At 45.6% G+C, this 27,617-nt stretch overlaps 1 protein-coding gene across 2 annotated transcripts in view; it reads left to right on the forward strand.

Annotated features, from left to right (window-relative positions):
- PRKCB (protein kinase C beta) overlaps positions 1–27,617 on the forward strand; it is a 327,182-nt gene that overhangs the window by 272,560 nt on the left and 27,005 nt on the right. For both annotated transcript variants that reach the window (XM_057749139.1, XM_057749140.1), the window contains exons 11-16: positions 8,996–9,087; positions 10,881–10,943; positions 17,238–17,376; positions 20,907–20,987; positions 21,273–21,380; positions 26,044–26,184. In XM_057749139.1, the coding sequence (XP_057605122.1) occupies positions 8,996–9,087; positions 10,881–10,943; positions 17,238–17,376; positions 20,907–20,987; positions 21,273–21,380; positions 26,044–26,184 (624 nt within the window). The remainder of the gene's footprint in view (positions 1–8,995; positions 9,088–10,880; positions 10,944–17,237; positions 17,377–20,906; positions 20,988–21,272; positions 21,381–26,043; positions 26,185–27,617) is intronic.

Consider the following 27,617-nt stretch of genomic DNA (forward strand, 5'->3'; position numbering starts at 1 on the left):
GCCAGCGATGGAGCAGGTTGCTTTCTCGTTGGTGAGGATCAGATGAAATCGTTACCCGTCTTGAGGAGCTGTATTGTTTGGGGGGAAATGTAACTTTAAATAGCAGAGTTACGCTTGGCTTGGGGAGATACGCTCACTGCCAGCCAAGCGCGAGGCCCTTGGGAGCTGAGCCGGGTCTGCTGAGGGGAGAGCAGAGACCCCTCCCATCTCATGTCCACTCGGCAACAGATGCTCGCTGAGTGAAAGGCCCCCATTCAAAATTGTTTTCATTTACTTTTTCTTTTGGCTAAGCACATATATTTTAATGTTACATAAATTTATTTCAAAGATCTAATAATGCCTACTATATATGAGGCACAGGACCAACAATCTTAAGTCACATCTGTGACAGCCCTTGTGTGGGTCCCGATGTCATCCCAACGTCATAGACAAGGGCACCGAGGCCACACAGCTAGTACATTTCAGGGCCAGGATTTGAACTCAGGCAGCCTGGCTCCGAGGGGCTTTACACGTAATCACTACAGTATGAGGTCTTTTGAGTGTGTGTTACCCGATTTCCACCCCACCTGACATGCGTGGGGCAGAACCCCAGCAGCCAGCCTGTCTCTAGGCTCCGGCAGGGGCCTGACCTCATCCCTCACCAACTCCGTAAAGCACATGGTGCTCCATCCCTCAGCTTTCCCATCCCTGGAGGGGATCTGACTTTCTGGCTGAGCATCTGCTGTTCTGTGGGCCTTTGAAAACGCTGTTTTGTTCCAGCCTCACAAAAAATCTTGGGTGGAAGGGATTATCTGACATCCCACTTTGCAGGTGAAAGGATTGAGGATCTGGGACGCCGGGTAGTTTTCCCTGGACACAGCAGAGGGTCACAGGCCCACTGAAACCAGAGCCCAAGCTTTTGCTAGTAGATTATGTTGAGTTGCTACCAAAATGTTCTCAACGGATAATAAAAACAACAAAAAGCGGCAACCGACGTTAATGTGTCAGTGTATGTCAGGCGCTGTGCTCAGCGCTCTACAGGTAACCTCTCATTTTATCTTCCTGACACCTCAGCTGGGTGGGCCCTGTGACTACCCCCAATGTATAGAGAAGGGTACTGATATTCAGAGATGCCAAGCAACTCCAGCAATGCCACACAGTGCGGGGAGGGTGGTGGTGCTGGGATTTGTTCTGTAAGACTCCAGAACCCCAAACCCCAAAGCCTCGCTATCCTGCCTCTGCTTTACCTCCAGATTCCTTTTTCTAGTTTATAAATTACCTTCACTGTCATGATCACATGACTTTAATTCTAACAAGAACACCATAAGTACGTATTGCTGTCCACACTTCCGCAAAGGAAACCGACCCTCAGAAATTTGAAATGGCTCAGGTTACACTGTTGGTAAGTGACAGGTGTCCTAATGCCCCTTTCGGTGTTCTTTTCACTATGAAAGAGTCACCTCCTTACCCCACAAAGATATTGCCGTGATTGGAAAGATGTTACGGTGGGAATGATTTTCAAATTTAGGGAGCCCTGCACGTAGATGAGACAGACCTCGGGTGAGCAGGAAGGCCCGTGAAGGTGGTCATCGTCTCATGTTCACCTTCTGGAACTGCATATCTCCAGACCCCCAGATGGGTGCTCCAGAGGTAGAGGCAGCCTGGGTTGGAATAGGTAGTATCCCTGAAGCCAGCATCCCTAAAAGTCAGATCATGACTGCCAGTCTACAGAGGGTACTAATGCTTATTGATTCTGTCAACAAATATTTATTTGTTGACATAAATGTGTCAGGACGCCGCTGCATCACTGGGAGGGTACATCAGTGAACAAAAGAGATAAAGTCCCCTGTTCTTTTGGAATTTACATTCGAATGGGGGAGACAGATAATAAACAATGATAACAAAAAAGAAAGGGGGGAGACACGGGTGGATGAAGACAGAGATACTATTTTTGATTGGATGGTCAAGGAAGGTCTTTCTGGTAAGGATGACATTTGAGCAGAGACCAGAGCAAATGAGGGAGCGAGGCATGTGGATGTCTGGGGGCAGAGTGTTCTAGACAGCAGGAAGAGTGAGTGTAAATGCCCAAGGCAGGGACATGCTAGGCGTGTTTGAGGAGCAGCGAGGAGGCCAGTGTAGCCCGAGTGGAGTGTCATTTTGTATTTTGTGACCCAGAATTCCTTTATGAATCAGCTACCTTAAAAAAAAATGACAGATCTAGTATAACATGCTGCAAATGTGATATGTTTTTCTTGCTGGAGACTTAGAATGTGGGAGATAAAAGATCCTCAATAAAACAAAGAAATCTTGAAGGTGGCCAGAATAGATAAAAGGGAAAAAGACATCCTACCAATACACACAATTTTTGTCATTCTTCAAACGATGCAAGTTTAATTTCTCAGAACTTGTCTAGGAAAGCAAAGTTACATCAGAAGTATTCTTAGACAACTGGATTTTAAAAATCCTTGAAAAATATGCATGGCGCAATGTTAACAGAAAATGTAAGAAACTCAATTCTATTTAAGAGATTATTCTAAATGTGTTAAAATTGAATTTGCACATGGAAAAGAATCAGAAGCACAGACAAATCAAAACACTGATCTGATTTAGGGAGGGGCCTGTTGGTAATTGTCTTTTTTTAATTTGTATTATTTCAGAAGAGTCTATCATAAAATACCTTAAAAAGTGTTGAATGTGCCACAAGATGGCAAAAGTTAGTACTCAAATGCACAGATGCAGAATCCCTCAGAAGGGGGTTGAATTTTTAGAGAAGTGCTCGCTAGAGGAACTGGTCTTAAAAGAACGGTGTTTAGGCTAGTTGTTCTAGACGCACAAAGGGACAGCCATGAGCTCCTCAGTCAGATAAACCTGGCTCTGTGATTACTGGCTGTGTGACCTCCAGGAAGTCACTTAACAGATCTGAGTATTGGTTGCATCATCTTTAACGTGACGTAAGAGGTGAGGATGAAAAGAGGTAGTGCACAAAGTGCAGAATAAACAAAAAGAGAGGCTACCCGCATTATTGGAGCTGGGCTGGAGGGGCACCTGGCTGCACGGGCACAAAAGGATTCGTTTCCTCCAGCCCTTTTGCAGTTTTTCCCAGGGACAATTGTCAGCCCGGCATGTTCACGCAGTTTCCCAACTGCCAGTGGGCACAGACAGTTACGTCTCCTTAGCAAAACATCTATTTTAAATGTTTTCTTTTCAATTGAACATATGCACTTCTTCTTTTTTTTTTTTAAATAGAATTAGATTTTATGAGTCACTGAAGGACAGAAGTTACTTCCTCCCCAAATTTGCTGTCGTAGCCCAGCAAGAACTCAGTTGCAAGGCACGCTAGGAGGGGCATCAACCCAGAATGCAAAAAGGAATAGGGAGGGGGATGAGGAGGATTCCACTGGTAGAGTTGGCCCCCGATGAGATGTCCATTGACTACCAAGGGTGTTCAAGGGGTCCTGGTAACCCGGGGTTGACTCTGGGTTGGCAGCAGTATCCAAGGTTACATGGTTTAATGTAAGGGCATTGCTGTATGAAACTCTTGGTGGTAGTCTCAGCTAGCCATGGTTGAGTTGCAAGAAACAGAATACCCCTCCTCCAAACTAGCTGATGTTAAAAAAAATAATTATTCGGAAAAAACAACCCAAAGGCAAAGACGTAACTGAGCCTCATGAAGATCTAGAATCTGTAACTTCAAAGCTTTCTAGACTAGATCTTTGTTTCTTTCTCCTTGCTTTCTTTGTTTTTCCCCATTCGTGGTCACATAGCTTCCCTAGCCCCTTGAGTTTGCCTATCCACCAAATTTCCCGAATTCCAATTCATACTCAGGAAAGAGAATCTGATTGGTTCAGCATAGGTCAGTTGTTTTATTCCTAACCCAATCATCTAGGAATTGGCTACTAATTTGTAGGAACCTTTAAGAAGGGGTTGTATCTACAGGGAAGAAATAACTGGTGCTCTTGTCAAGTGGGAGATGCTATCTTGAGTCCAAGGGTTGGAGCAGGACGTAGCCTGCTGGGTTGGAGCAGGACATAGCCCACTGCTAGGAGTACAAACATGGTATTCAGTGCCTCCAAGCAGAGGAAGCTGGAGAGAGCTTGAAACGTGTCTGGGCCTCAGGCAACTAAAGCCATCCAAGAATCTTGAGTGCAGGAAAGGACCCAGGAATGCAACCCTGGCATATAGAGCTGGGGTGGGTAAGAATAGACACAGACTGGTTCTCTCTGCCCTCTTGATGGTGGCCTTTGCATATTCATTCAATAATCAAAGGCCCACAGAATTCCAAGGAAGAAGAGAGATGGCCCTCGCCCATGAGAACTTTGCTCTCTATGTGGAAGGGCAAAGCTTAGAAAGCTGAAAATACAGTTAGAGGAGCATCAGGGTGCTTGATTCTGGTAGTGATTCTCAGGCTGTAGGATGCAGAGGAAAGATGTCAGACATGCTCACTTGAGTGAGGCCCTGTGAGTTTGCATGGACTCCCCATGCATCATCTGTTACATCTTTGAAAACCCCCGTGGAGGAGAAGCTATTCCTGCCCCTTTAGGAAGGCAGGGGAAGTTTAAGTAACTGATGCAAGGTCTCAGAGTCAGTAAGCAGGAAAACCGAGACTTGAACCCAGGACTAGCTCATGCCACAGCTAGGGCTCTTAACTGCTCAGCTTCTTGAGAGAAACCAAACGGATCTTTGCAGTAAAAGGAACAGTTTATGGACAGGATTGATTCACTGACCAGCTTGGAAAATCACTAATGATCCTTAAATACATTAACACTTACTGCAACTTACCTTAGAGCAGGGTACATGCTTACAGTTTCCCACATCGTTGACTTTCTCTGTCCATGGTATCTTATTAAAAGTTGCAGGTGTCCTCCTGGCCATCACATGGGCATCGTGTCACATCCCACTTTCAGCTGTCATGGAGGAACAGGGATTCTCTCTTTAAATGCCCTGTCCTATCCAGGGCCCCCCTGGTGAATTCTGCACATGCAATGCAGCCATTGTTTTAAATCAGGCTATCCTCATAACTCACACTCCACATTTGGGAAATTCTATCCATCCATTTTGCACGCTGCGGTGACAGACAGATATTTAATTTTGTTTATTTACTGATTGAATATGAGCGGTCATGGAGAAAGGAAATTTAAAGTTAACTGACGTCGTTTCACGCTTCGGGGACAAGGGCAGGGTGTAAATGAAGAATAACCACAATACCGATGACAATTTGGAAGAAACACTCTGAGAGTTGAGCAGACTGGCTGGTTTGAGGGGAAAGATGGTGAGCTTGCCTTTCGGAGCTTTTAATTGGAGTTGACAGTGGAACACCCACGTAGAAATATCCTGTAGCCAGCTGGAGCTGACCGGAGCTCAAGAGAAAGGGAGAGGATAGAAATTGAAGTCAAGATGCATCAGCCCAGAGCGATGAGAGTTGATGTTTTGAGCTGTGACAAGTCCTCTTTGGAAGACAGAACAGGCAGCAGGAGCTGAGCTGGAGGTGGCGTCCACGCTCAATGCGTACTTTCCGACGTCCACGTAGGAAAGGCCAGCAAATAGGTCCTGATGCAAACCCACTGCACGTGACTATGAGAAAGATCTGTGAAGCCTTGGAAAAATTTTATAGAAAGAGTAGGGAATAAAGTCAGATTTCAGGGTGCTATGGGGGTGGGGGTGGGGGAATAATTATGCCAGAATTGGAGGTAGTGGGTAAGGGCTGTTTTGTGAGCTGAAGTCCCCAGAGCTTGCTCTTTGTGCCTCTCGTGCAGTTTCTCTGAACACATCCTACTTTAGATGATGGCTTGAGTTAGCTGTATCTTTGTCTATACCAAGATTCTGGATCCTCTGAGGGCAAGACTTGTATCTTCTTATCATTTTTGCCCCTTTAACACCTAATACCATGACTTGCAAAAATAAATGCTCAATAAAAGTTGTAAAGTTCACTTCTCTGTTCAAGGTGGGCTCTAGATTGCCATTGACAATGTTTTCCAAATTTCAATGCTCCTTGCTCTGGACAAATTGCATTTGTTTTTCTTGTTTTTGTTTTTCGTAATTAATTAATTAATTTATTTATTTATCTTTTTATTGGCTGTGTTGGGTCTTTGTTGCTGCGCATGGGTTGTCTCTAGTTGTGGCAAGTGGGGGCTACTCTTCACTGCGGGGGCTACTCTTCACTGCGGTGTGCAGGCTCCTCGTTGCAGTGGCTTTTCTTGTTGCAGCGGAGCACAGGCACTAGGCTCGCAAGCTTCAGTAGTTGCAGCACACGGGCTCAATAGTTGTGGCTCACGGGTTTAGTTGCTTTGTGGCAAGTGGGATATTCCTGGAGCAGGGATCGAACCCGTGTCCCCTGCATTGGCAGACGGAGTCTTAACCACTGCGCCACCTAGGAAGTCCGTGCATTTGTTTTTAAAATAAGTCATTTAAGGGATGTACCCAAAAGCCAGACTGGTTATAGTGTAGAAGTCAACAGACTCCAGAGAGGCATTTATTTTTTAGAGACATTGAATCTCCATTTATGACTTTGGTATGAAGTTTAAAAATTTTTAAATAACTGTGCTAACTAAAAAAAAAAGGTAAGTTAAAATATTTTAAAACAAGTCAATTTTAGTATATGATTTAGACAAACGCGGTAAAGATCAAAGTAAGTGAGATGACTGACGTTTGGGTGGATGGCCTTATGCCCTTCACCGTAATCTCGTCCCACCCTGCCTTGCTCCCATCTCCTCTTTCGTGACTGCATACATTCTACGCCCCCTCTCCAGTAACAATAGCCATTAAATCAGGGGCTTCAAATGCTAGTTATATTTTTCACAATATGCATTAAAATAAACACAAACCTATAAAGGTAAAAGCATATGCACCCACAGCCACCTAAAATGATCTCCCACCCCATTTTGGGAAACATTGCCGTTTGGGAAATTTATCTGGTCTCCCCACTTGCCTGGGGAATCCTTAATGTCAGGCACCACGGATAACTCACAGCAGCTTCTCTGGCAGTAGAAGAGCCTGGCATAGAGTGGGCATCATTACCTGTTTGCTCGGAAAATGAAAGGACAGCAAGATGCCAGCCATGATGTTTAATAGCTGAAGTGCTGGTGTGCCAACACCACACTCAGCACCGTTCGAAGACAACGGATCTCAGCGTTGCCCCGCGTACAGTTAGTGGTACAAACAGACCACAGAATGTAGCAGTACCCACCGTGGAGCTCTCTCCCTGATGCTGGGATTCTGCCTGATGAGTTTGGGGGGCAACTTGCGTTCTTCCAAGCAGAAAGCAAGCAACTGAAATCTCTCCCTCACTTCTTTCTCTGTGGCCGATGCCATCTGCTCGTTTTAAAAATAATTTTTAAAAGCAAGTGTTTTGGTTCTCTTCAACGTGCAGCAAAGAGAGATGCTATTTTTAGGCTTGTTTTCTATCAAAACCCCGCCAAAGAACCAGGGCCTGGGTGTCGACAGTTCTGGCTGACTGTCTCCACTCTGCCACTAACTTGTAAGTGACCTTTTTGCAAATCTCGTATGCCTTGGATGCTGAGAACAAAAGTGATAATTCTGCTTCTCATTAGAGATGTTGAGAGGGTGAAGTAGAGTTGGGCTGAGAAAGTCCTTCAACATTTCAAAAGTAATTGGTTAACCTGTACCCCTCCTTTGTGGTCTGCCAGCTTTTTTTTGACTTGTGGCTGGATTTCTACATCCCTTCTCTTCCCCACTAGACTGGAAGCTCCCAGAGGGGAGGACACACCCACACATCCATACAATGTCTGGGTCAGAACCTTACATGGGAAGCTGCATAATAATAGGTTACAAGCGTAACTCTGAAACCAACCTAACCAGGTTAAAATGCTCCAGGGGAAGATGATAGTATTTGTCATGTTGGGTTGTTTAGAGAGATAAATGAGATAAAATATATAAAGCACTCAGTTGAGTCACATAGCACTCACAAGGTGGTAGCTTCATTTCATTGTTTTTATTCTAATTATTACACACTAAAGACACATTTGATAAATGCACATGACTGTCGTATATAAGATAAAGTTCTATGCATTGTAAGGACTTTTTTTTAATGGTGGATTAAACCTTTGTTGTATGGCCACCATCATGTTAAAACACTTTATGTACATCGTCTTGGTACTTACTCTATGCGCAGGTGGATCAGGTCCACTCTACATGGAAAGAGAGCTGGAGATTCAAGAGGTTGAGTAACAGCTGTTGCGTAGCTAGTAAGTAGTGGAAAGAGACTTCAAACTGGTTTCCTAGGGAACCTTTGCCCTCTGCATCACTTCTCCACTAACCTCGCTCCTGGTCTTACAGCCCCACCATAGCTTCGTGACTTTTGACAGCAAACTCCCTTTTCCATGGCGACTCAGCCACCCCAGCATATAAATAAAACCAAAACACATATTTCACAACATGACCAGTCCTGGAAGTCACACACTCTCGTGTTGTTTTCTTTTAGGCTGCGCCGCGTGGCATGTGGGATCTTAGTTTCCCAGCCAGGGATCGAACCCGTGCCCCCTGCAGTGGAAGCACAGGGTCTTAACAACTGGACCACCAGGGAAGTCCCCACACACTCATTTTTACAGTATCCTATTGGTTACACAGTCAGTCCAATTCACAGAGGGAAGGAACTACACCAGGATTTGAACACTGGGTGGTGAAAATCACAGGAGACATCGTGAAGGCTGGCTCCTACATTGCCTGTAATATGATGCACTTAATAGTCTCCACTGTTTATTAAAATTAGCTTTATCCTAAACAATAATAGCCATTAAGTCACGAGATTAATGTGCGAATTATATTTTCCAGTACAAACAAGTATAAATTTAGCATTATTAATTTTTTAAAAAATCCACATACTGCCTGTGCTTGCTTGTGTATTTCCAGTGGCACAAATACCCCACTTGGGGAAACAATGCACCCAACCTGTTGTAGGGTCCTTGTGGTTTTCATCATAAATCCCTGCTATTACCTGCTCTCCATTTGGAACCCAAGAAACTATAAGAGGCTGACTTTGCTCTCTGCTGTCTTCTCCCAGGACCGCCTGTACTTTGTGATGGAGTATGTGAATGGCGGTGACCTCATGTACCACATCCAACAAGTGGGCCGGTTCAAGGAACCTCACGCTGTGTAAGTGAGAACTGGTGCTGTGCTTTTCCCTTGGGATAAATGGGTGGGTTGTTCGTTCCTTTGGGTTCTTAGTTGAATAGGGATTTTAAATATCTTGGGCTTCTTCTTCATGAGAAATACATGGCCCGGGCAAAGGGTGTTCTGCTGAGATGGGATACTTCTTTCTTTCTTGACACCAGCGAAAACTTGAAGCTTGAAAAACACAGCTATTTCTTTATCTCTAAGTTGTTTTTTTTTGTTTGTTGGTTTTGTTTTTTTTTTTGGTTTTTGGTTTTCTGGCCGTACCGTGAGGCATGTGGGATCTTAGTTCCCTGACCAGGGATCAAAGCTGTGCCCCTTGCATTGGAAGCACGGAGTCTTAACCACTCGGACCACCAGGGATGTAGCTATCCCTAAGTTTTTCCTCTGGCTCATAAGGAAAGCTTATGAGCTATAGCTTCCTTGGGGGATGCCACTGTAGCTTTTGTGTATTCCTTTGCTGATATTTATTGAGCATTTACTATGTGCCAGGCCCTGAGAGTTTTAGATTTGCTCAAGGTCACAGAGTTACTGTGAGGCAGATCCAGAATTCCGACCCAGATCTTCTTTGCTCACGTTTTCTGCCTGACACCACTCTCCCTTTCAGATGCCCTCATTCCGGGGAGATGAAGGCTCGAGCTGCGTAGCGACTACGCTCTGTGGCTCTTGGGGTGGAGAGATGCACTCTGGGTTTTGGGAAATCTGTTTCCCCTGCTGAGTCCATTCTGTCCCCTTCAGTCCAGAAGGCAGCCGGTCTCTTCTTTTTAGAACACAAATTTCATCCTGTTTCTCCCTGCTGTTGGAGAATAGGAGCTTGGCGAGTCATGGGATCAGCAGTGCTAACCTCTCTGAGGGAGTCTGCCAGGCTCTTATTGTCCCTCTAGAAAGCCCTCAAGGCCCATCCGGGGCCCCATCCCGTCATTGCAGAGGTCTGCTGGCTCCCGTTCAGCTCAGTCTTGCCCCCTCTCCTCCCACCTGCCAAGGGCGTGAGCACTCATCCTGGTAGGGTTTGCATTCTTGTGCTTCCAGGTCATGCCATTTGTGTCTCTTGGCACAGTGCTAATGGGTTGGCTCTTCTTTTACTTCTAACATCTAATTGACTGCTCACCTTCACTCCGTTATCACACAGGACACATTGTCAGGACGCTTTAGAGTTCCCCAAACCCCGCCCAGCCTTTATTTACTGGGCTTTCTGGTTCTCTCAAAATTGTTTTCTTTCTGGGCCTCCATGAAGAGCTTACACTTTAGCCAGATGCTATTTCCAGTTCTGGCTGTGCCATTCAATAGCTGAATGACGTGGTCGAGTTATTTCATGTCACTAAGCCTCCATTTCCTCATTGGAGGAACAGGGAGGCAGTGGTATCACCTACCTTATAGGATTGTTATTTACATTTAATCAGATGATAACCTGAAATGCTGCGAGGTCAGTGGTAGGCCTTCAACAGCTGTTAGCTGTCATCGAGAGATTTTAATTTGCTGTCGTCTGAAACGATCGTTCTCCAGCCAGTTCATCACACCCCATGGCCTCCTCCCTGCTAAGCAGTTGCTGAACCTCTGCCCAGCCCATTTTGTCCTTAAAGCAGCCTCATAGCTCTCTAAGCCCTGCTCATCCATCCAGACTCTCATACTTCGTTTTATGAGACGTGTGGCTGACCATCCATGGTGGGACATTAATGCCCTGTGCCCAGTTCAATATTGTATTGAATTTTGAGAGTTGCCAAGCATATGGTGTCCTTGAGTTTCTCCATTGCTTTTTTTTTTTTTTTTAATTTCAGATTTTATGCTGCAGAAATTGCCATCGGTCTGTTCTTCTTACAGAGCAAGGGCATCATTTACCGGTAAGTGAACGCTGCTGTCCTTTCCGTCTCCTCGGCTCCCTCAGCTCCTCCCTTCCCTGCCTCTTTCTTTAACTGCTTTTAAAATTAGAATCCATGGTGGGGGAGGAATCCTCCAGTACTAACTTGGGCATGTGCTCTGCCAGGCAGCATCGCCCACTGACCTGGCAAGGCTTGGGCAGCTCTATATGATGATAGACGATCTGGATGGACTCTGCCTCCAGTGATGGTTTCGGAGCCTCCGACGGGAGACCATTTGTTCAAAGAGGAGGAGGCTCACCACTGGGGGCCCAACATTTCTTTCTCTCACCCGTGGACCCCACATTTGGGGAGCAAGCAAAGAATCTTGGCTGGCAGAATATGCTGGATCCTATTATTATGAAACAAATTTCTTTCTCTGTCTTTCTCTCTCTCTTCCTTTCTTTCTTTCCTTCTTTTTTTTTTTTTTTTTTTTTGGTATGTAACTACAATTTGGAAACGGATCTCTGAGTAGCTTGCCCTGAAAGACAGGATTAAGCTCAGGACTTGGCATTTGCCCGTTTCTGGAGAAGCAAGTGTGTGATCGTAGCTGGCTGTCACCCCACTTTATATCTCCTGCAAGGCAGACTGGAGCCTGCGGCTGCTGTTCGTCAGTGCGTCCAGGGTGTACAGTTCTCCTTACACCACATGGATGCAAACGGCATTACAGCGCAGGCTCGGGCTGGTTTGTTACACAAGGGGGGCTGCCATGTGGCATGGGGCTTCCCAAGGGAACTCGGCATGCGCGAGGGTCTATTGGAAAGATCCTGAAGAGGCATCAAAGTCCATTTCATTCATTCTTTTGACGAACATTTCCCGAAAGCCTACCATATGCTGGCCTCTACTCTCGATGGTGGGGAGACAGCATGAAGAAAACAGACAGAGCCTTGCCTTTGTAGAACTCCTATTCCAGTGGTAGGAGACGGATATGTAAATCATACAATTATAGTCTGCTGAGTGGTGAGAAGTACTATGGAGGACGGTCAAGTGGGGGAGGGGACTGGTGTGGGCCGGGTGGTGGTGGATTGCTGGTCGGTTTGTAGACAGCGTGAGATTGGGGTCTGAAGAGTTAGGGAAGCCCGTCGGAGCCCTGGTCTTCCTAAAGCAACTGAAGGATATGGGACTAGGAGGCGTAAAGAGATCATCCTGGTGATCTCAAGGCAGAAACTGCTGTGGGCCCTGGTGGGATGGAGGGATGGAAGGTGGGGGCCTGCAGAGTCCTGGAGCTTTTTTTCACTCCTTGAAGTAGCAGATGCTGAGTAGAGAGAGCCCCCACTCTGCCTGTGTCCTCCTCGACGGAGGAATGAAGGTCAGGAAGCCGAGTGGCTTTACCTGGCACAGTGGTGATCTCAGTGAAGAAACAGAAACAGAGTCATCATAGTCATTTAAACTGCGAATAGGGTGGTCATTCAGCCCACGCTCGCCCTCCGTGAACAAGTGTCACCACGTATGCATGAGACGGGACCTGCGAAGCCTCTAATTTCCCCAGTGTCTCCTTTAACTGTCGTAGTGGGAGCACCTTGTTGTGCTGAATGTAATTCCGCTGTTGAAAGGTACACATTATCTTCCGTACAACATGACCCCTACATTCAAGCCCGGGACTTCAGCGGGTGCTTAACCAAAGAACTGGGCATCATGGGTAATTGTTCACTCTACGTGGTTTTCACCTTACGTGCTGACACTGGAACCTAACTCCTATACAGGGTGGGCCTCCACCAGAATAGAATCAAGCACTCAAGCATTGCTGAGAAGGTTAAACAGGGGACTGTAAGTTTATTAGAAGAAAATCCAGTCCCAGGGGAAGAACCAGGAGAGGAAATGATTAGCGTTCTTGCCCACAGGGTTGGGATTCAAGGCAAGGTGTCCAATCTAGCAGGGAACTGGATTGGGATCTGGGATCCATTGGTCCTGGTCATAAAATGCAAAGATTAGCATTCTAGGTGCTAGACCATGCCTAAAGGCAAAGCTTTTTCTCCTAACTACACATTCGCCCTTTATTCCTCCATTATTTATACGTTTAGGGTATATTTTTCACTCTTTCAAGCCCCTCGGCATCTGAACCCCTTTCATTTGTGTGTAGGAATGGAGCCCACATCCTCCTCTAAAGAGGTAACATGCCAGATGCTTTCACAGCCTCCCCGTAGGAAAAGCAGACACACAACTCAGGCTCTGATGCCCGTGACACTCACTGAAGACCTTGAATCAGTAGTTAGTGACCAAGAAGGCAGAAACGGTAGAACCGAGAGGGACCGTAGTCATCAGCTATGTCCGGTGTCTAGAGGCATGAGGGGAAGAGGTTCTGAGGGACAGCATCCAGAGCCCAGTGTGAGGGCTTCATGGAACAAGGGACGATGTCTGTGCCCAGTGGCGACATCAGTGGCATCTTCAGTGGAGCATCTCTGTGTTGCAGTGGCATTGTTCATGGCTGTGTAGCCTCCAAAACTGGCTCTCCAGCCTTTCTGGAGATTCTCTGAGCTCCCCAATTCCCTTTTTAAAAACTCCTTTTTCGGTTGACATAGAGTTGTTTCTTGTTGCGCACGGTGAGGAACTTCGGTGGAGACAGTATTTGCAATTGATAGTCAAGTGAAAACTAAAAATATTTACATGACAGAAGATATGTGGCTTTATAATTTCCTAGAGATTGGTTTCATGGTGGTAAAGTCTTTTTAAATGTTATAAATCCCCCTCTCCTTCATTTGGCTCTCCGGTTATTTGGACAGTTCTTAAGTAGAGGATGATGAATCATGCTAGACTTGGCCTCTCTGAGGACCATGGCTGGAGATGCTGGGTGAGGGAAGGACAAAAGATCCTTCCAAACTTGGTGTCAGATTTATAGGTCACCGTCTCTGGGATGTGTGTTGATTTTGCCCTTGATGGATTTGTGAACATGAAAACATCTGGCCAGCCCATATAAAAGCAGAACTGAGGATTTATTACGTTAAGCAAAAGAATGGAGTGCACTAGCAGAACACTTTTATGTGACAGTGAATATGACTGAGGCATGCTCCAGCCCCATGACCTGCTAGCTTTTAGCACCTGAAGCTCCTTTTCTATAATAGATGAAGATGTCGTCACTTCCAGTGTTGCCCCAGCTGCCTGTCTAGGGGCATGTGGTCAAGCTGAGGGGAATGTCATGGATCTCTGTTAATCAAATCACATGCAGACCTGGTATGTTTAGGTGAAGCAAGTTGCTGCAAAGTCCAGCTTTTTTTTTTTTTAAGTTCCAAGCTGACCTTCAGAGACCACTGTGACTTGTAGAAAAGCATGAAGGGGGACTTCCTAGGTGGCACAGCGGTTAAGAATCCGCCTGCCAATGCAGGGGACATGGGTTCGATCCCTGCTCCAGGAAGATTCCACATGCCATGGAGCAACGAAGCCCGTGCGCCACAACTATTGAGCCTGCACTTTAGAGCCCGTGAGCCACAACTATAGAGCCCATGTGCTGCAACTACTGAAGCTCATGTGCCTAGAGCCACAACAAGAGAAGCCACGGCAATGAAGAGCCCACGCACCACAACAAAGAATAGCCCCTGTTCTCTGCAACTAGAGAAAAAGCCCGCATACAGCAATGAAGACCCAACACAGCCAATAAATAAATTAATTAATTAATTTAAAAAAAAGAAGAAAAGCATGAAGGAAGGCTGAATGTGGGTAGCCCAGAGATGGTGGAGTGTTGCTGTTGGTAAACACAGGGGTGCAAGTGGTCTTCCCCATGGATGAAGAGACCTCGCAGACACAGATAGGAGATGCCAGGATATATTTTCAAGTTGTATTCTTTTAGTTGAAAAATGATGATGGAAACTTGATTCAAACTAACTTACGTTAAAAGAGGCATTTTCTGGCTGGCATAACTGAAAAATCCAGGAGGCAGATCTCACTTCAGGCCTGGATGCATCCAGGGGCTTAAACGACATTATAAGCATTTGTTCTCTTCCTTTAGGTTCTGCTTTATCTATACTGGCCTTCTTCTCTCCATCTGGTGATCCCTGGCAGGTCTAGATGTACTTTCTACCACCTGAGCAATCCCAGTGTAGAAAGAGCTCATCTCAGGACTTCCCTGGTGGCACAGTGGTTGAGAATCTGCCTGCCAAAACAGGGGACATGGGTTCGATCCCTGCTCCAGGAAGATCCCACATGCTGCGGAGCAACTAAGCCCGTGTACCACAACTGTTGAGCCTGTGCTCTAGAGCCCGTGAGCCACAACGATTGAGCCCATGTGCTGCAACTACTGAAGCCCGCGTGCCTAGAATCCGTGCTCCGAAACAAGAGAAGCCACCAAAATGAGCCCACGCACCACGATGAAGAGTAGCCCCCGCTCGCCGCCACTAGAGAAAGCCCGTGTGCAGCAATGAAGACCCAACGCAGCCAATAAATAACTAAATAAGTAAATACATAAACTTATATATATATATATATATATATATATATAAAGAGCTCATCTCTTTCCTGATGGTACCAGCGAAAATGCCAGAGCTGATGTTGATGTTCAGAGGCTTTGATTAGTTCATATTGGGTCACATGGCCATTCTCGAACCAGTCACTGTGACCATTAGGATGGAGTATTTGCACTGGCCTGGATGGGCCCACATGACCACTCCTAGAACCAGAAATTAAGAGCAGCATCACCAACCTTATATGGCTTGAGAACCAGGGAAGACGGTTCTTCAAGGGAATATTAGGATGACCTCACCCCAAGAAGCTAGAAGAGGCAGAAGCCGCAGATGTCCACCACCCAGTGAAGATCATTTAAGGGAGAGATCCAAATTGAACAGTGGATCCCTTTACCTCTGAGCAAGTTAGATTCCTAACGGGATTGAGGAAGTCTGGCCCATAGACTGCCCCTACTCGTCGATGCCGAAACACCAAGTGATGACATTGGAGTCAGTGTTTAGGGGGGAGGAAAGTGTGATGATATTGGAATCTCCGGATACACTGGGAATGTGCAAGGGTTCCCAAACATCAAACTCTCCCCATCCACACAGATGAAATGAAAGAATGGGAGTGCAGCCCAAGCCATTTATGACGTCACTCCATGGAGGGGACACCTTCCTGACCCTCTGTTACAGTAACCGCCTCCACTTCCTGTCCATCTCATCATTCTTTTTATTTCCTTCCTACTACCCATCAGAAGCTATAATAAGCACGCTTATAGATTTGAATACTTGGCAATTGTCTTTTTCCCTCTACTAGAATTTAATCTCAACAAGAGGAGGATGCTTGTTGCTCTTGTTCATAGTATATACCTCCCTCCAAGCACAGTGCCTGTCACGTGGGAGGTGTGCCACAAGTATTTTTTGATTGAAAGTATTAGTAGAAACTCCTGGACTTCCCTGATGGCGCAGTGGTTAAGAATCTGCCTGCCAATGCAGGGGACACGGGTTCAATCCCTGGTCCAGGAAGATCCCACATGCCATGGAGCAGCTAAGCCCGTGCGCCACAACTACTGAACCCACCTGCCGCAACTACTGAGGCCCGCACGCCTAGAGCCTGTGCTCCACAACAAGAGAAGCCACCGCACTGAGAAGTCCGCGCACTGCAATGAAGAGTAGCCCCCACTCGCCGCAACTAGAGAAAGCCTGCGTGCAGCAACGAAGACCCAGCTCAGCCAATTAATTAATTAATTACCAATAAATAAATAAATGGAAAAGAATCCATAGAAACTCCTGAGTCATGGTCTAGGAACTGGCTTAGGAGAGCTTGGGGTACTTGATGTTAAATAAGATGCTCTCAATCAGTTTTTTCCTCCATGAACTTGAGATTTTTTTAAAACAATAATTTTGTGTAAAACATACCTTTCTTATGAAATGTAAGAGGTCCCAAAGTTGCCAAGGTCAACTCTGGAGAATCAGTTTTTTTCTCCTTGAACTTCAGATTTTTTTTAAACAATAATTTTGTGTAAAATATATCTTCCTATGAAATGTAAGGGGTCCTGAAGTTGCAAAGGTCAACTCTGGAGATGCTCCTGGATAAAGGAGGCTTCTGTGGGTGCTCTGCCCTTTATTCAGCTGTCTGTGGATTGCTCTTCTCAGAGCTGCTGTCCCACTGTGTCCTCCTGAGATGCTTGGCACAGTTGGTTCTGTAGGAAAAGCAAAGTACAGAGCTTTGTGGACCCTTGTATCTCTCTGCCAGATTATAAGCTACTGTAGGGCAAGGCCTGGGTGGTGCTCACCGCTGTGCCCCCACCACACCCGCTACAGTGTTTTGAACATAATGAGTGTCTGTTGGTTGACTTGAAATAAACAGCACTTAATTACATCCCTAAACCTTCTGTCCACACAGAGACCTGAAACTTGACAATGTGATGCTGGATTCCGAGGGCCACATCAAGATTGCTGATTTTGGCATGTGTAAGGAAAACATCTGGGACGGCGTGACAACCAAGACCTTCTGCGGCACTCCAGACTACATCGCCCCAGAGGTGAGCTGACGCCAACCCCTAAGACATCTCTGTGTTGTGTTGATGTACTGATGTCTCTCTGTAGGGCCCTAGGTGGCCATGTCGGAGCTGGGAAAGGTCCAGGGGGTACCTGACAAGCAAACCTCAGGCTGGTCCTTCTCCTATACTCTAAATCATTCCTTTGAGATCACACATGCAAATTAACTTAGCACACATCCAGAAGCTCAGACCCAAAATACATCAAGGTTTGGGAGAAAATTTAACTAAAACTCAAAAGAACCATCCACCACACATCAGTAAAATTATTTGTCAAGCTGCTATGGCTCATGGCCATATGATACCTCCTAATTATGACACTGAAACGTTTGCTCAGGGGAGGGAGGAAGGGGATGAGGGGGAGAGAGAGAGCGAGAGAGAGATTGATTGGACTGATGTATGACACAGGATCTGTGTACTAATAGGTGTGCAGTAGTTGTGCTAAATCCTGAAAGACTCGGACTTTTTTCTCCCTATGATTAAGATATAAATGAACGTGTGAAGGTTTATTTTAGTGCCTCCCTCTTCCTTCCCAAAGGAAACGGTCAGTTGCAGAATGGATTTCCCCAGCATGTCATGGTACAAAAATGTGTGCCAGATGATAGCCTTCCTTTTTTTCTGACTTGGTGCTCAGAAAGGTGGCATTCTGCAATCTGTTACTGGATTTTTATGGAAAGGAACTGAGAGTCTGGCATAGTCTTAGAAATGGACATTCTAGAATTCCTCTTTTCTTGACTGTGAAGGCTTCACGTGTAACAATGGTGGTGAGAGGCCCCATGTCACTAAGTAGCTTGGCACTACATTTAAAACCTGAATACTCTGTTACCAAAGCTGTTCCTTTTCTAGGAATCTAGTTTGCAACACACACACACACACACACACACACACACACACACGCACGCCATACACGGAAGGGTATGTGTTCAAAGTCCTTTCTTCATTGCAACACTATTTTTAATAATGAAAATAGGAGACAGCCTCAACGACTACCAGTAAAGGAACAGGGCTACATTTAATATTAGGAAATATTATGCAGCCCTTACAAAGATCAGAGCACACTTGTCTGCTCTAATTTGAACAATGTTTGTCAGTCAAGGGGTGGGCAACAGACTGAAGGATTTATAGTATGGAATACTATCAGGCATCGATTCAAACAAAGAATGAAATGTATATGCAGCTATTGAGACATTGTTGAGAGAAAAAAAATCAAGTTACAGAATGATAAATACAGTATGATACCATTTATGGAAAATAGCAACAATATACAGATCACTGCTATATATTTCTTACGAGTATGTAGATATGCATGCAAAAGTATAGAAGATCTGGAATATTACAAGCTGATTTTACAACATTGGCTACCTCTGAGGATAAGGCCATTGTAAAAGGAAACTTAGCTTACTCCATATACTATTTAAATTTTTCACAAGGCAAATGTATTTGTGTATTACTTGAGGAATTGAAAAGCAATCCTTTAAGCACTTGATCCTTTGTTAGGACCCAGTGGAGTTTTCCCCGGGTGGCATACATTGCTTTATTATCATTTTGTTAATTAGTGAGGACATCAGACACAATTCCTTGATCTGCAGTGAGTTCAATGACCTCTGGTTCACAAGTCCTGCTGCCTTTTACAGTTAGCTGGGGAGCTTTTAAAACGGGGATGCCCAGGCGTCCTTCTAGATGCATGGAATCAGAATCCCTGCAGGGTGGGCCCCATGTCTGTGATTTTCAAAGGTTCCTGGTGCTCGTGATGCCAGCAAGCACGAGCCCCGAGCTGTGTTACCGGGGAAGCGGTGTCCTCCTCCAGCCCCCAGCCCCCAGCCCGATGAGGGGAGAAATAAACTGCAGGTCAGGTTTCCCCCCCGGCTTTGCCGTTAACTAACCCCATCACCTCTGGCAACTTCTTTCGCTTCCCAGGCTCTATTTCCCTGTGTAAAAGGATTAACTTGTTAGGTTGTCGTGAGGATGGAAGGAGACATGAAGTACCGTAAAAGTGTGAAAACACTTTCAGTAAGTGTTCTCGCAGAAAGCGTCCCCTTCGTCCCTTGCAGTCAGCTCTCCTCAGAGGACACTTCTGATTTCAGGGCAGAAGCCAAGGTGGGAGATTGTATTTGGATAAACGGATGGTTACTTTATAGCCAAGTTTGCTCAGACACATGTGTTGAGTAAAACAACCCATGACTGAATTAGAGAACTCTCGAGTCGTAGCTGACATTTTGAGAGCATAATATGTGAGAGGTACGTATTTGCCTTTCATCCTCACAAAACCCTATGACGTAGATATTATTATAAACTTTGTTTTGTAGATGAGGATACTGAGACTTAGAGAAGTTAAGTTCCCCCGGAGTCACACATTGGGAACCAGCAGTCAGGATTCCAAGTCTGGACTGTCTGGCCCTCAATCCTCCTCAGCCCTTAACCTTTGCTGTATCACCTTCTAATCCCTTTAATACAGTTAGTTTTCACCCTTCCATCCTGATGGGTGGTCACGCAGCTGTTCTAGACTTTGCCATGCTCTGGCGATTTGGTGATAAGTATGAAAACCTTTAAAACTATATATACCATTTGATCCACCAATTATACTCCTAGGAATTTATCTTAAGGGAAAAAAAAATTGAACAAATGTCCAGGTATCTAATTACAGAGAAGAAACCTAATCAGTTGGGTATCGATGAAATAGATTTTGTTATATCCATCCATTGGAATATTATGCAGAGGTAAAAACTGAATATGTTGATGTCCAGATATTAGTATGGAAATTCTAAATGAATAATATACTTTATTAAAATTCCACATATTAAAGTATTTATGTAAAGCACATACATACACACAGAGTTTAATATATATTAATAGAAAAAAATCTAGATGGAAATAGACCAAATATCAATCATAATTTCTCTCTTGATAAAGAATTGAGTGATTTTAATTCCATTCTCTTAGCTTACCTATATTTTTAAATAAATAGTGAAAGAGTAATAAATGCTATTATGTTTTTTAACTTAAAAATTTTTAATTTTGGCAAAAAAATCACGTTGCTATCTTAACCATTTCTAGGTGTACGGTTCAGTAGCCTTAAGTACATTCACATTATTGTGTAAATGTTATTACCTTTGTAATGAGAAACAAAGACGAATTTTCTTTAAAATGCCATGCTCGATGTATTTAAGTTTAAAATAAAACAGCCGTACTAAGGGCTTTGAAAAGGTAATGTGACATCCACAGATGCTTTCCCCGCCTGCAGGTATCTCTGTAAAGGATACCCGTCTTCCCAAGGTAAAGAAATAGCTTGGGTGCACACTGGGCTCCCTGTTCACTCTTCTAGACAGAGGCCCACATCTGGGACTGTGACAGCCAATTTAATCTTTCACAATAGACAGGTGACAGGCAAAGGAAGAACTCTCCCCCACCCCCCGCCCCCAGGGATGCTCCACTCTTATTGTAAAAGAAGCGCGTGTTCAGCCTCGGCCGCTGCGAGAACCCACACGTCTCCCTGACAGATGCCTTCTGTTTTCCAGATAATTGCTTATCAGCCCTATGGGAAGTCCGTGGATTGGTGGGCATTCGGAGTCCTGCTGTATGAGATGTTGGCTGGACAGGTAATTGAATTTTAAGTGATTTGTAAGGAAAGTCCTGCCCCACCCCATCCTCCTTTCTTTAGGAGAAAATGTCAGCTTGATACCAGCTCATAGATCTGAACTTCTGTGACTTCCATGACCTTGGGGTTACCCTAGTCAGTTCACCGTTTTCCCTTATCTTCTCTTTGGAAGCCCCAAGCGTGGCCTCGCTGTGGACCCCAGGGAGCAGGGTGTGTAGGTTTGGAGGCAGTTGAGGGTGGGGGCGGTTCAGGCAGGACTCCTCCCATCCTATCCTCTATCCCGCAGGCTCCCTTCGAAGGGGAGGATGAGGATGAACTCTTCCAGTCTATCATGGAGCACAACGTGGCTTATCCAAAGTCCATGTCCAAGGAAGCTGTGGCCATCTGCAAAGGGGTGAGTGAGCCCCTTAAAGTTTATGGCCAGGACCACCACCTACAGGGGTGCAGGTTGTACCCTGCACAAGGATGCTTCGCCTGGGTCGGGGAGGGGCCACGGAGGTTGAACTGCCCCCCTCACCCCACTTGCCAGCCTGTGAGCCTGGTACAGACCTGCTACCTCCCAGAGGAAAGGGAGCTTTTTTCTAATTTGCACAGAAGCACTGTGGAGGCCTGCCTGCAAGAGCATCTTGCCGCTGGCTGGGCCCCAGGCTCTAGGCCAGCACAGGGGAATGCTTATGGAATGAATGAGGTAAGAAGCACAGAGACTTTGTCAAAGAGCTGGAACCCAGGGGAAGGTACACATGAGCTCTGTGGCATGAATTCTTTAGCCTCACTCTGTGCTGGGGCCTAGGTGTTTAGTTAATACTAAGATCATGTGAGTTTTGTCCCAAGAAAATATCAAGCGGTATTGAGTTTAAGGAATTCTCTAAATAAGTTGACCCAAATTGAGCCTCCCCAAACCTGCACTCTCCCCCAACCCACAAATGGCTGAAAAACTCGCATGTTTGTACATTGCAATGTACGTAAATTGCACTCGTGAACGAAGCAGGACACGTTTTTGGGTAAGGATTGCTTGTTATGCATCTTCTGTTTGGCCAGGATGTGCTCACAGTGATCTGGGTGAGTCCCTGGAGACCAGTGGTCCTCCCCTTTGGTAGCATCAGGATGACCTGAAGTGCTTCTTCAGAAGGCACATACCTCAGCCTCACCCAGAGATGAAGTTTGGGCATCTGTATTGTGAAAAAGCCCCCATATCACTTGAAAACCACTGCCTTCAAGTATCTTATCCAAATGTGGTCACCTTTCAACTCTGATGAAACTATGAAAGCAATGCTGTGAGACCCCCAGAGAAAGAACAGGGCCCAGGGATGCAGCCTTTATAAAGTTTTCCCTCTCACCAGTCAGCGGTGCCAGCACATTCGCAGGGTTAGAGAATGCCCTTCTGTGTGTCTCGATACGCCAGGGCTGCGGGTTTTAAATCCTTGAGGTGTCTGCAAATTTCCCATTGCCCAACCCAGCCCTGCTCTTCCTGACCCATCAGGCGGTGTGTGCGCTGGCCCAGGTGAAGGAAAGCTGAAGACTCCGGTGACTTAGAACAGCTGGGCTAGCCTCTCCATCTAGAAGCACCTTGTCATGCTGCCTAAATTCCCACTCTCAGTGAGTCACTTAAGCTTTGTGTGTCAGCTGCATAGGTTAGGATGCAGATATCCCTGGGGAAAACATATGTGAATTCCTCTCAGTCCCTAACATCTTAAAATTTATAGGTTGAAAATAGTTTTTGAGGGTATGAGGCAGGGAGACGGAAGATGAGAAACAGAGCGTGGAGAGGTTCGTTAGGAGCTTGAGCGAGGCCCTTGGCAAAGAGAGGGCATAGGACAAGGCCAGGGCAAATCCCTGTAAACATTATACCGAGTCAGGGAGAGGGAGGCAGTCTTACATGAGCTCTTAATTTGTTTAATAATTGCCAACATTTAAAGATCAGGGGGTTTCCTGTAAACATTCAGCTTTCCAGTTTCTCTTGAAAAATCTGATATCTCCATGCTGGTCCGGCATTCCTACAAGGCATTGGTCAGCTGGATTGGAAGCCAGTGTCTCTTTTAGATAGGATGTGCCCTCTCCTGTTCTGATTTTTCTGGGCAAAAATCTGCATCTGAGTCCACATCCCACAGCATTATTAGCCCTATGACAGCCAGGAAGTTATTCAACCCCATCTACAGACTGGGGACACACATACGGGACTGCACACAGGGTTCTCTGATGGTTAGATGAGTTAATACAAGGAAATCACTGGAAAGAGAGTCTGGCACTCTTCTCCAAAACCCTTGGGTTATTACTCCTGCTGTTACTAATGTGGGCACTGCTGTGTTACATGCTAACCTCCTCTAGTTGTTTGAGTTTGTGTCCCCCGAGACGGGAATTTTTAAAGTGGCAGATTTGGGAGCTCAAGACCATTTGCAAATTTCAACCCTTCCACTTGCTGGGTGCATGGTCTTGAGCACATTACGTGGCATCTGCGGGCTTCTGTTTCTTTATCTCCAAAAATGGGATATTAATCCTCATTGAACAGAGTTTCGGAGAGTGTTAAATGAGGTAACAGGAGAGATGGCTCTTTGGGTGGTGTCAGCACATAGTAGGTGCTTGATACTTGCTCAAGACCTTCCGCTTCAGAGCTCTGCCTGGCTAGACAGCTGGGGTTCTAAGTGGGTCATGGAGGAGAGGGTTTTCCAGGTCAGCTGCATTCAGCTTCAGCTCCAATTAGCAGTTTCCCTGCTAGAGCACATTTCTATTAATTTCAGACCCATAACCTTCAGGATTAACGAGGGTGACTTTCTTACTATTGGGTTTGGGGACCTTTCTGAGTTGAGTCGGCTGAGGCCCGAATGGGCTTTTTCTTCAAGGTTGATGCTCCAGAGAAGGGGTGATGCTCAAGTGAACAGCCAAATGCTTCCTCCTGCACCGCCAGCCCCAGGGGATGCGTCTGGGAGGTGATCAGAGATCGGAAGAGATTAAGTCCAGCTGTCTGCATGGCTGGCTTCGGGCACGGGAGCTCAGTGTGCAGGAGCTGAGCAGAGCCTCGCATTAGTGCTGGGTGTTTCTGCAGTGGTTTTTCTTCACTCGGCATCCTCCTGCTTACACGGAAAGTGAGCTGGGCTTTTGAAAATGGTCCCATTCCAGTTGAAAATGTCCTCTTATCCATCTTTTTAAAGACCCCATTTTCCACCTTGGAAAATGAATATAAGTTTGCCTAGATCACCACTCCCCTTTTGAACAAACTCAAAGGAGACAGAGCCCCAGTTGGCCACACATGAGGGTGAAGAGGAGAAGAAACTGTAAGATGAAACGAGAAGAAAATTCAAGACTCTGGGTCAGGCGGATCTGTTCAAAGCACAGCTCTGCTTCTTAGCTATGTGATCTTGGACCGATGACTGCTTCTCTGGACCTAGTTTCTTTATGTGGAAAATGAGGATAATAGTCTCTGAGGCCTCAAAGCATTGTTGTGAAGATGAAAGAGAAACAGGTAATAGCTGGGCAACCTTTGGCACAGAGCCTGGGCACACGGAAAGTGCTCAGGACACGGAAGCTCTTGTTGATAGGATTGATTCCTGGTTATGCTACCCAAGACCTCGTAACCCTTTCTTTCCTCCCATCCTAATCCTACACAAATGTCAAGGCTTGGCGCAATTTCCTTGCCTTCCATAAACTTTTCCTGACCAAGCCAAACCACAGATATCCCTGGGGAACCACATGTAATCTATTTCTCTAAAAGCCCAAGTTTTAGAGGTCAGCAGAGGTGAGCTCCAGTCTCAGCTCTGCCACCTACGAGCTCTGTGAGTCCTTGCCAGTTGTTTGACCCTTTGAGTGTCAATTGCCTTGTCATTCAAATGGGAAAAAGGAATGCTTCCAGCATATTGGGTTATTGTGAGAATCAGGTAAGATCAGGCATGTAATATATAAATAAAGAAGTAGTTTAGAACCTAAGTGCCCAGTTATTTTTCCCCTGGAAGATAAAGCATATATGGAAAGTATGTGTGTGTGTGTGCGCGCGCGTGTGTAGGAGGGTAGTTTCTGATGACAAATTGTCTGTAGCAAGAATCAGGCTGAGCTGAGTGTCCAACAGAGTAGGTGTGAATTGCTGGATTCATCCCTTCCCCCGTAATCCTCAAGCACTGGGCAAAAATCTAAGGAGTCTGACATCGTGGGCTACTTGGTATCAAGTCAACTCTAGGAGGCTTCTTGGTCTTGTATGTTCCAATCGTTTTGTTTCTTCTGTTGATGGCCTCTTGCTGATCCTTTTTTTTTTTTTTTTTTTAGTTAATCATCAACTCCTCCGTCTTTACTCTCTGTGCATTTGCTGAAGTCTTGAGATCAGAGATATTTTCATGCTGCTTTGGATTCTTTTACAAGAGGAAGCCTGTCTGGTTTCATCTTGGAGCATCTATTCATCTGGTTATTTAGCACTGGCTCAGAGACCCAAAGATGGAGGGTTTTGATAATTAAGTAATTTAAATGGGACACCAAAGAAACCTCAGTGGAGTTTAGTGTAATGTGTGATATGAGAGAAATGAGCTGGGCTAGGTTTTGACTATTTAATGAGCTTTCAGAAAGTAATTACTTGAAACTTGGGTCCATTTGACTAATATTTTTTCTTCTGTCTTGTCATTTTCATAAGTGCTTTACTGAGACATGCAAATATTATCTGAATGAACGTGCCCTTTGCTTTGGTCAAACTCCAGTTTCCTCATGATGACAGGAGGGGAATTTGAAGATATTGAAACTGTTCTCATTAAATGCATCCGTAATTGCATAAAACTCATTCTTAAATCAAAATGCATCATGTGACATTTCTGACTTGAAGTTCAGGACCACATTCAGGCTGAGGTTTGATTAACTGTAAGGGTTCTTGCTCCGGGACAGGGAGCAGCAGGCACTACTGTCGAGTTCGCCTATCAGAAAGACCTGGCTAGGAAAGTACTGCGGGGATGAAAAGCAAAAAATAAAGATTAGTCGGGACTCTTCCTTGCACTGTCTTCCCTAATTCATAGGAGCGATGATTTCTGAGAGTCCCACGTTTCCTCTTTTGAAATTCATTACATTCCACATTTCTCTTTCTCTTGAAGCTGATGACCAAACACCCGGGCAAACGTCTGGGCTGTGGACCTGAAGGTGAACGTGACGTCAAAGAGCATGCGTTTTTCCGGTATATTGACTGGGAGAAACTTGAACGCAAAGAGATTCAGCCGCCGTATAAGCCGAAAGCCGTAAGTAAACTGTTCTCTCCAGCTGTTGGGTCCACATCACAACACGCTCTCTTACTCTCTCCGATGCATGTGCCCTTGGTGTCCTCTGCAGGGTGGACATCCGTGAATATGTCTGTAAGTGCTCACGTTTATACGCAACGGCAGTGGGTACAGAAACGGAGGTTTCCATCCTCACGGCCTCTATAAATGCGGGAAAGACGCCGGACATCGAGTTTTTGTTTAGTCGATTCAATTATTGTAACTGTCTGAGCTGGCAGCTTTGGGGGGGGATGGTTCCTGGGTGAGCAGAGTTCAGATTCATTTTTGGACTGTGGTAAAGAATCTAATTTTGCCCTCGTTCTTTCCTTGGTTCAACTGTGTCATTTTCTCTTCATGCTGACATTGAAAAGGTCAGGTTGTTTATCTCAACAGTATTTAAATTTAATTCTGAAATATACGCTCCATCTGAGTCAGAAAAGAAGACAGAACCACCAGCCAGCTCCCACCCAAGGCAAACCAGAATGAATGACGTGCTCGTAGCACTCCTGGAGGCCCTGGGTGGAGATGCGGCTCGCAGAGAACTAGTATAATATGAGTGAAAGACCCACATTTCCCACAGTCGTGTGCACATGGGAGGGCCTCCCTCCCCAAAGACTCGGCAGGGAGCAGGAGTTTGTGCCTGAATTCATCAGAACCCTGATTCTACTGGGAGGATATTTCTTTGTCAGTCTAAGTACAGCGGAGACCTGGTGACTTTATTATGGGCTGTAAAACTGCCAACTGAGGCTGAAAAGTGAACGTAAACATTGTCATCAAAACCTGAAGTTGTGAGGGTCTCAGATATTAAGATGGGGAAGATGACAGTGATTATGATGCTTATTTTGATATCATTATTATTAATTTCTTGGAGACTTATCTGGCCATATTAAGCACTTCACATGTAGCATCTAATTAAATCCTCACAACAACCTATCATGCAGGTGCTGTTATTCCATGTAATGGAAGAGGAAATGGAAGGTCACAGCAGTTAAGTGCTCTGTCCAAGGTCGCTCAGCCAGCGTGTGAGGAAGCCAGGATTCAGAGAGTCTGACTCTGTTAGAGGCATACTGCGATGCCCAGGGCAAAGGACTTGTAGCTTAAGAAAGCCTCCCAGGCGCGTCTCACATCACCCCAGTCCTGCACATCCCAAACGATGAGAATCACAGCATCCCTGATGAGTCTTGTTTCTTTCTGGACACTTCCTGGTGTTGGGACGTGGGGTCCTTTAGAGGCAGCCAGCTCCACATTGTGGTCCTTCTCATTGTTGCCAGCATGTACACTGGTATCAAATCAGCCTCCTCAGAATTGCCGTCACTGGGTTCTCTTCTATCAACCAGAGCCTCTTTCTCTGTAGCACATCCTCATACTCCTGAATCCTGCGATTTCCAGGCTAAACACACCCCTTCTCCACCTGT

Source organism: Hippopotamus amphibius, chromosome 9 (genome assembly GCF_030028045.1).
Source record: "Hippopotamus amphibius kiboko isolate mHipAmp2 chromosome 9, mHipAmp2.hap2, whole genome shotgun sequence".
Classification (NCBI taxonomy): domain Eukaryota; kingdom Metazoa; phylum Chordata; class Mammalia; order Artiodactyla; family Hippopotamidae; genus Hippopotamus; species Hippopotamus amphibius.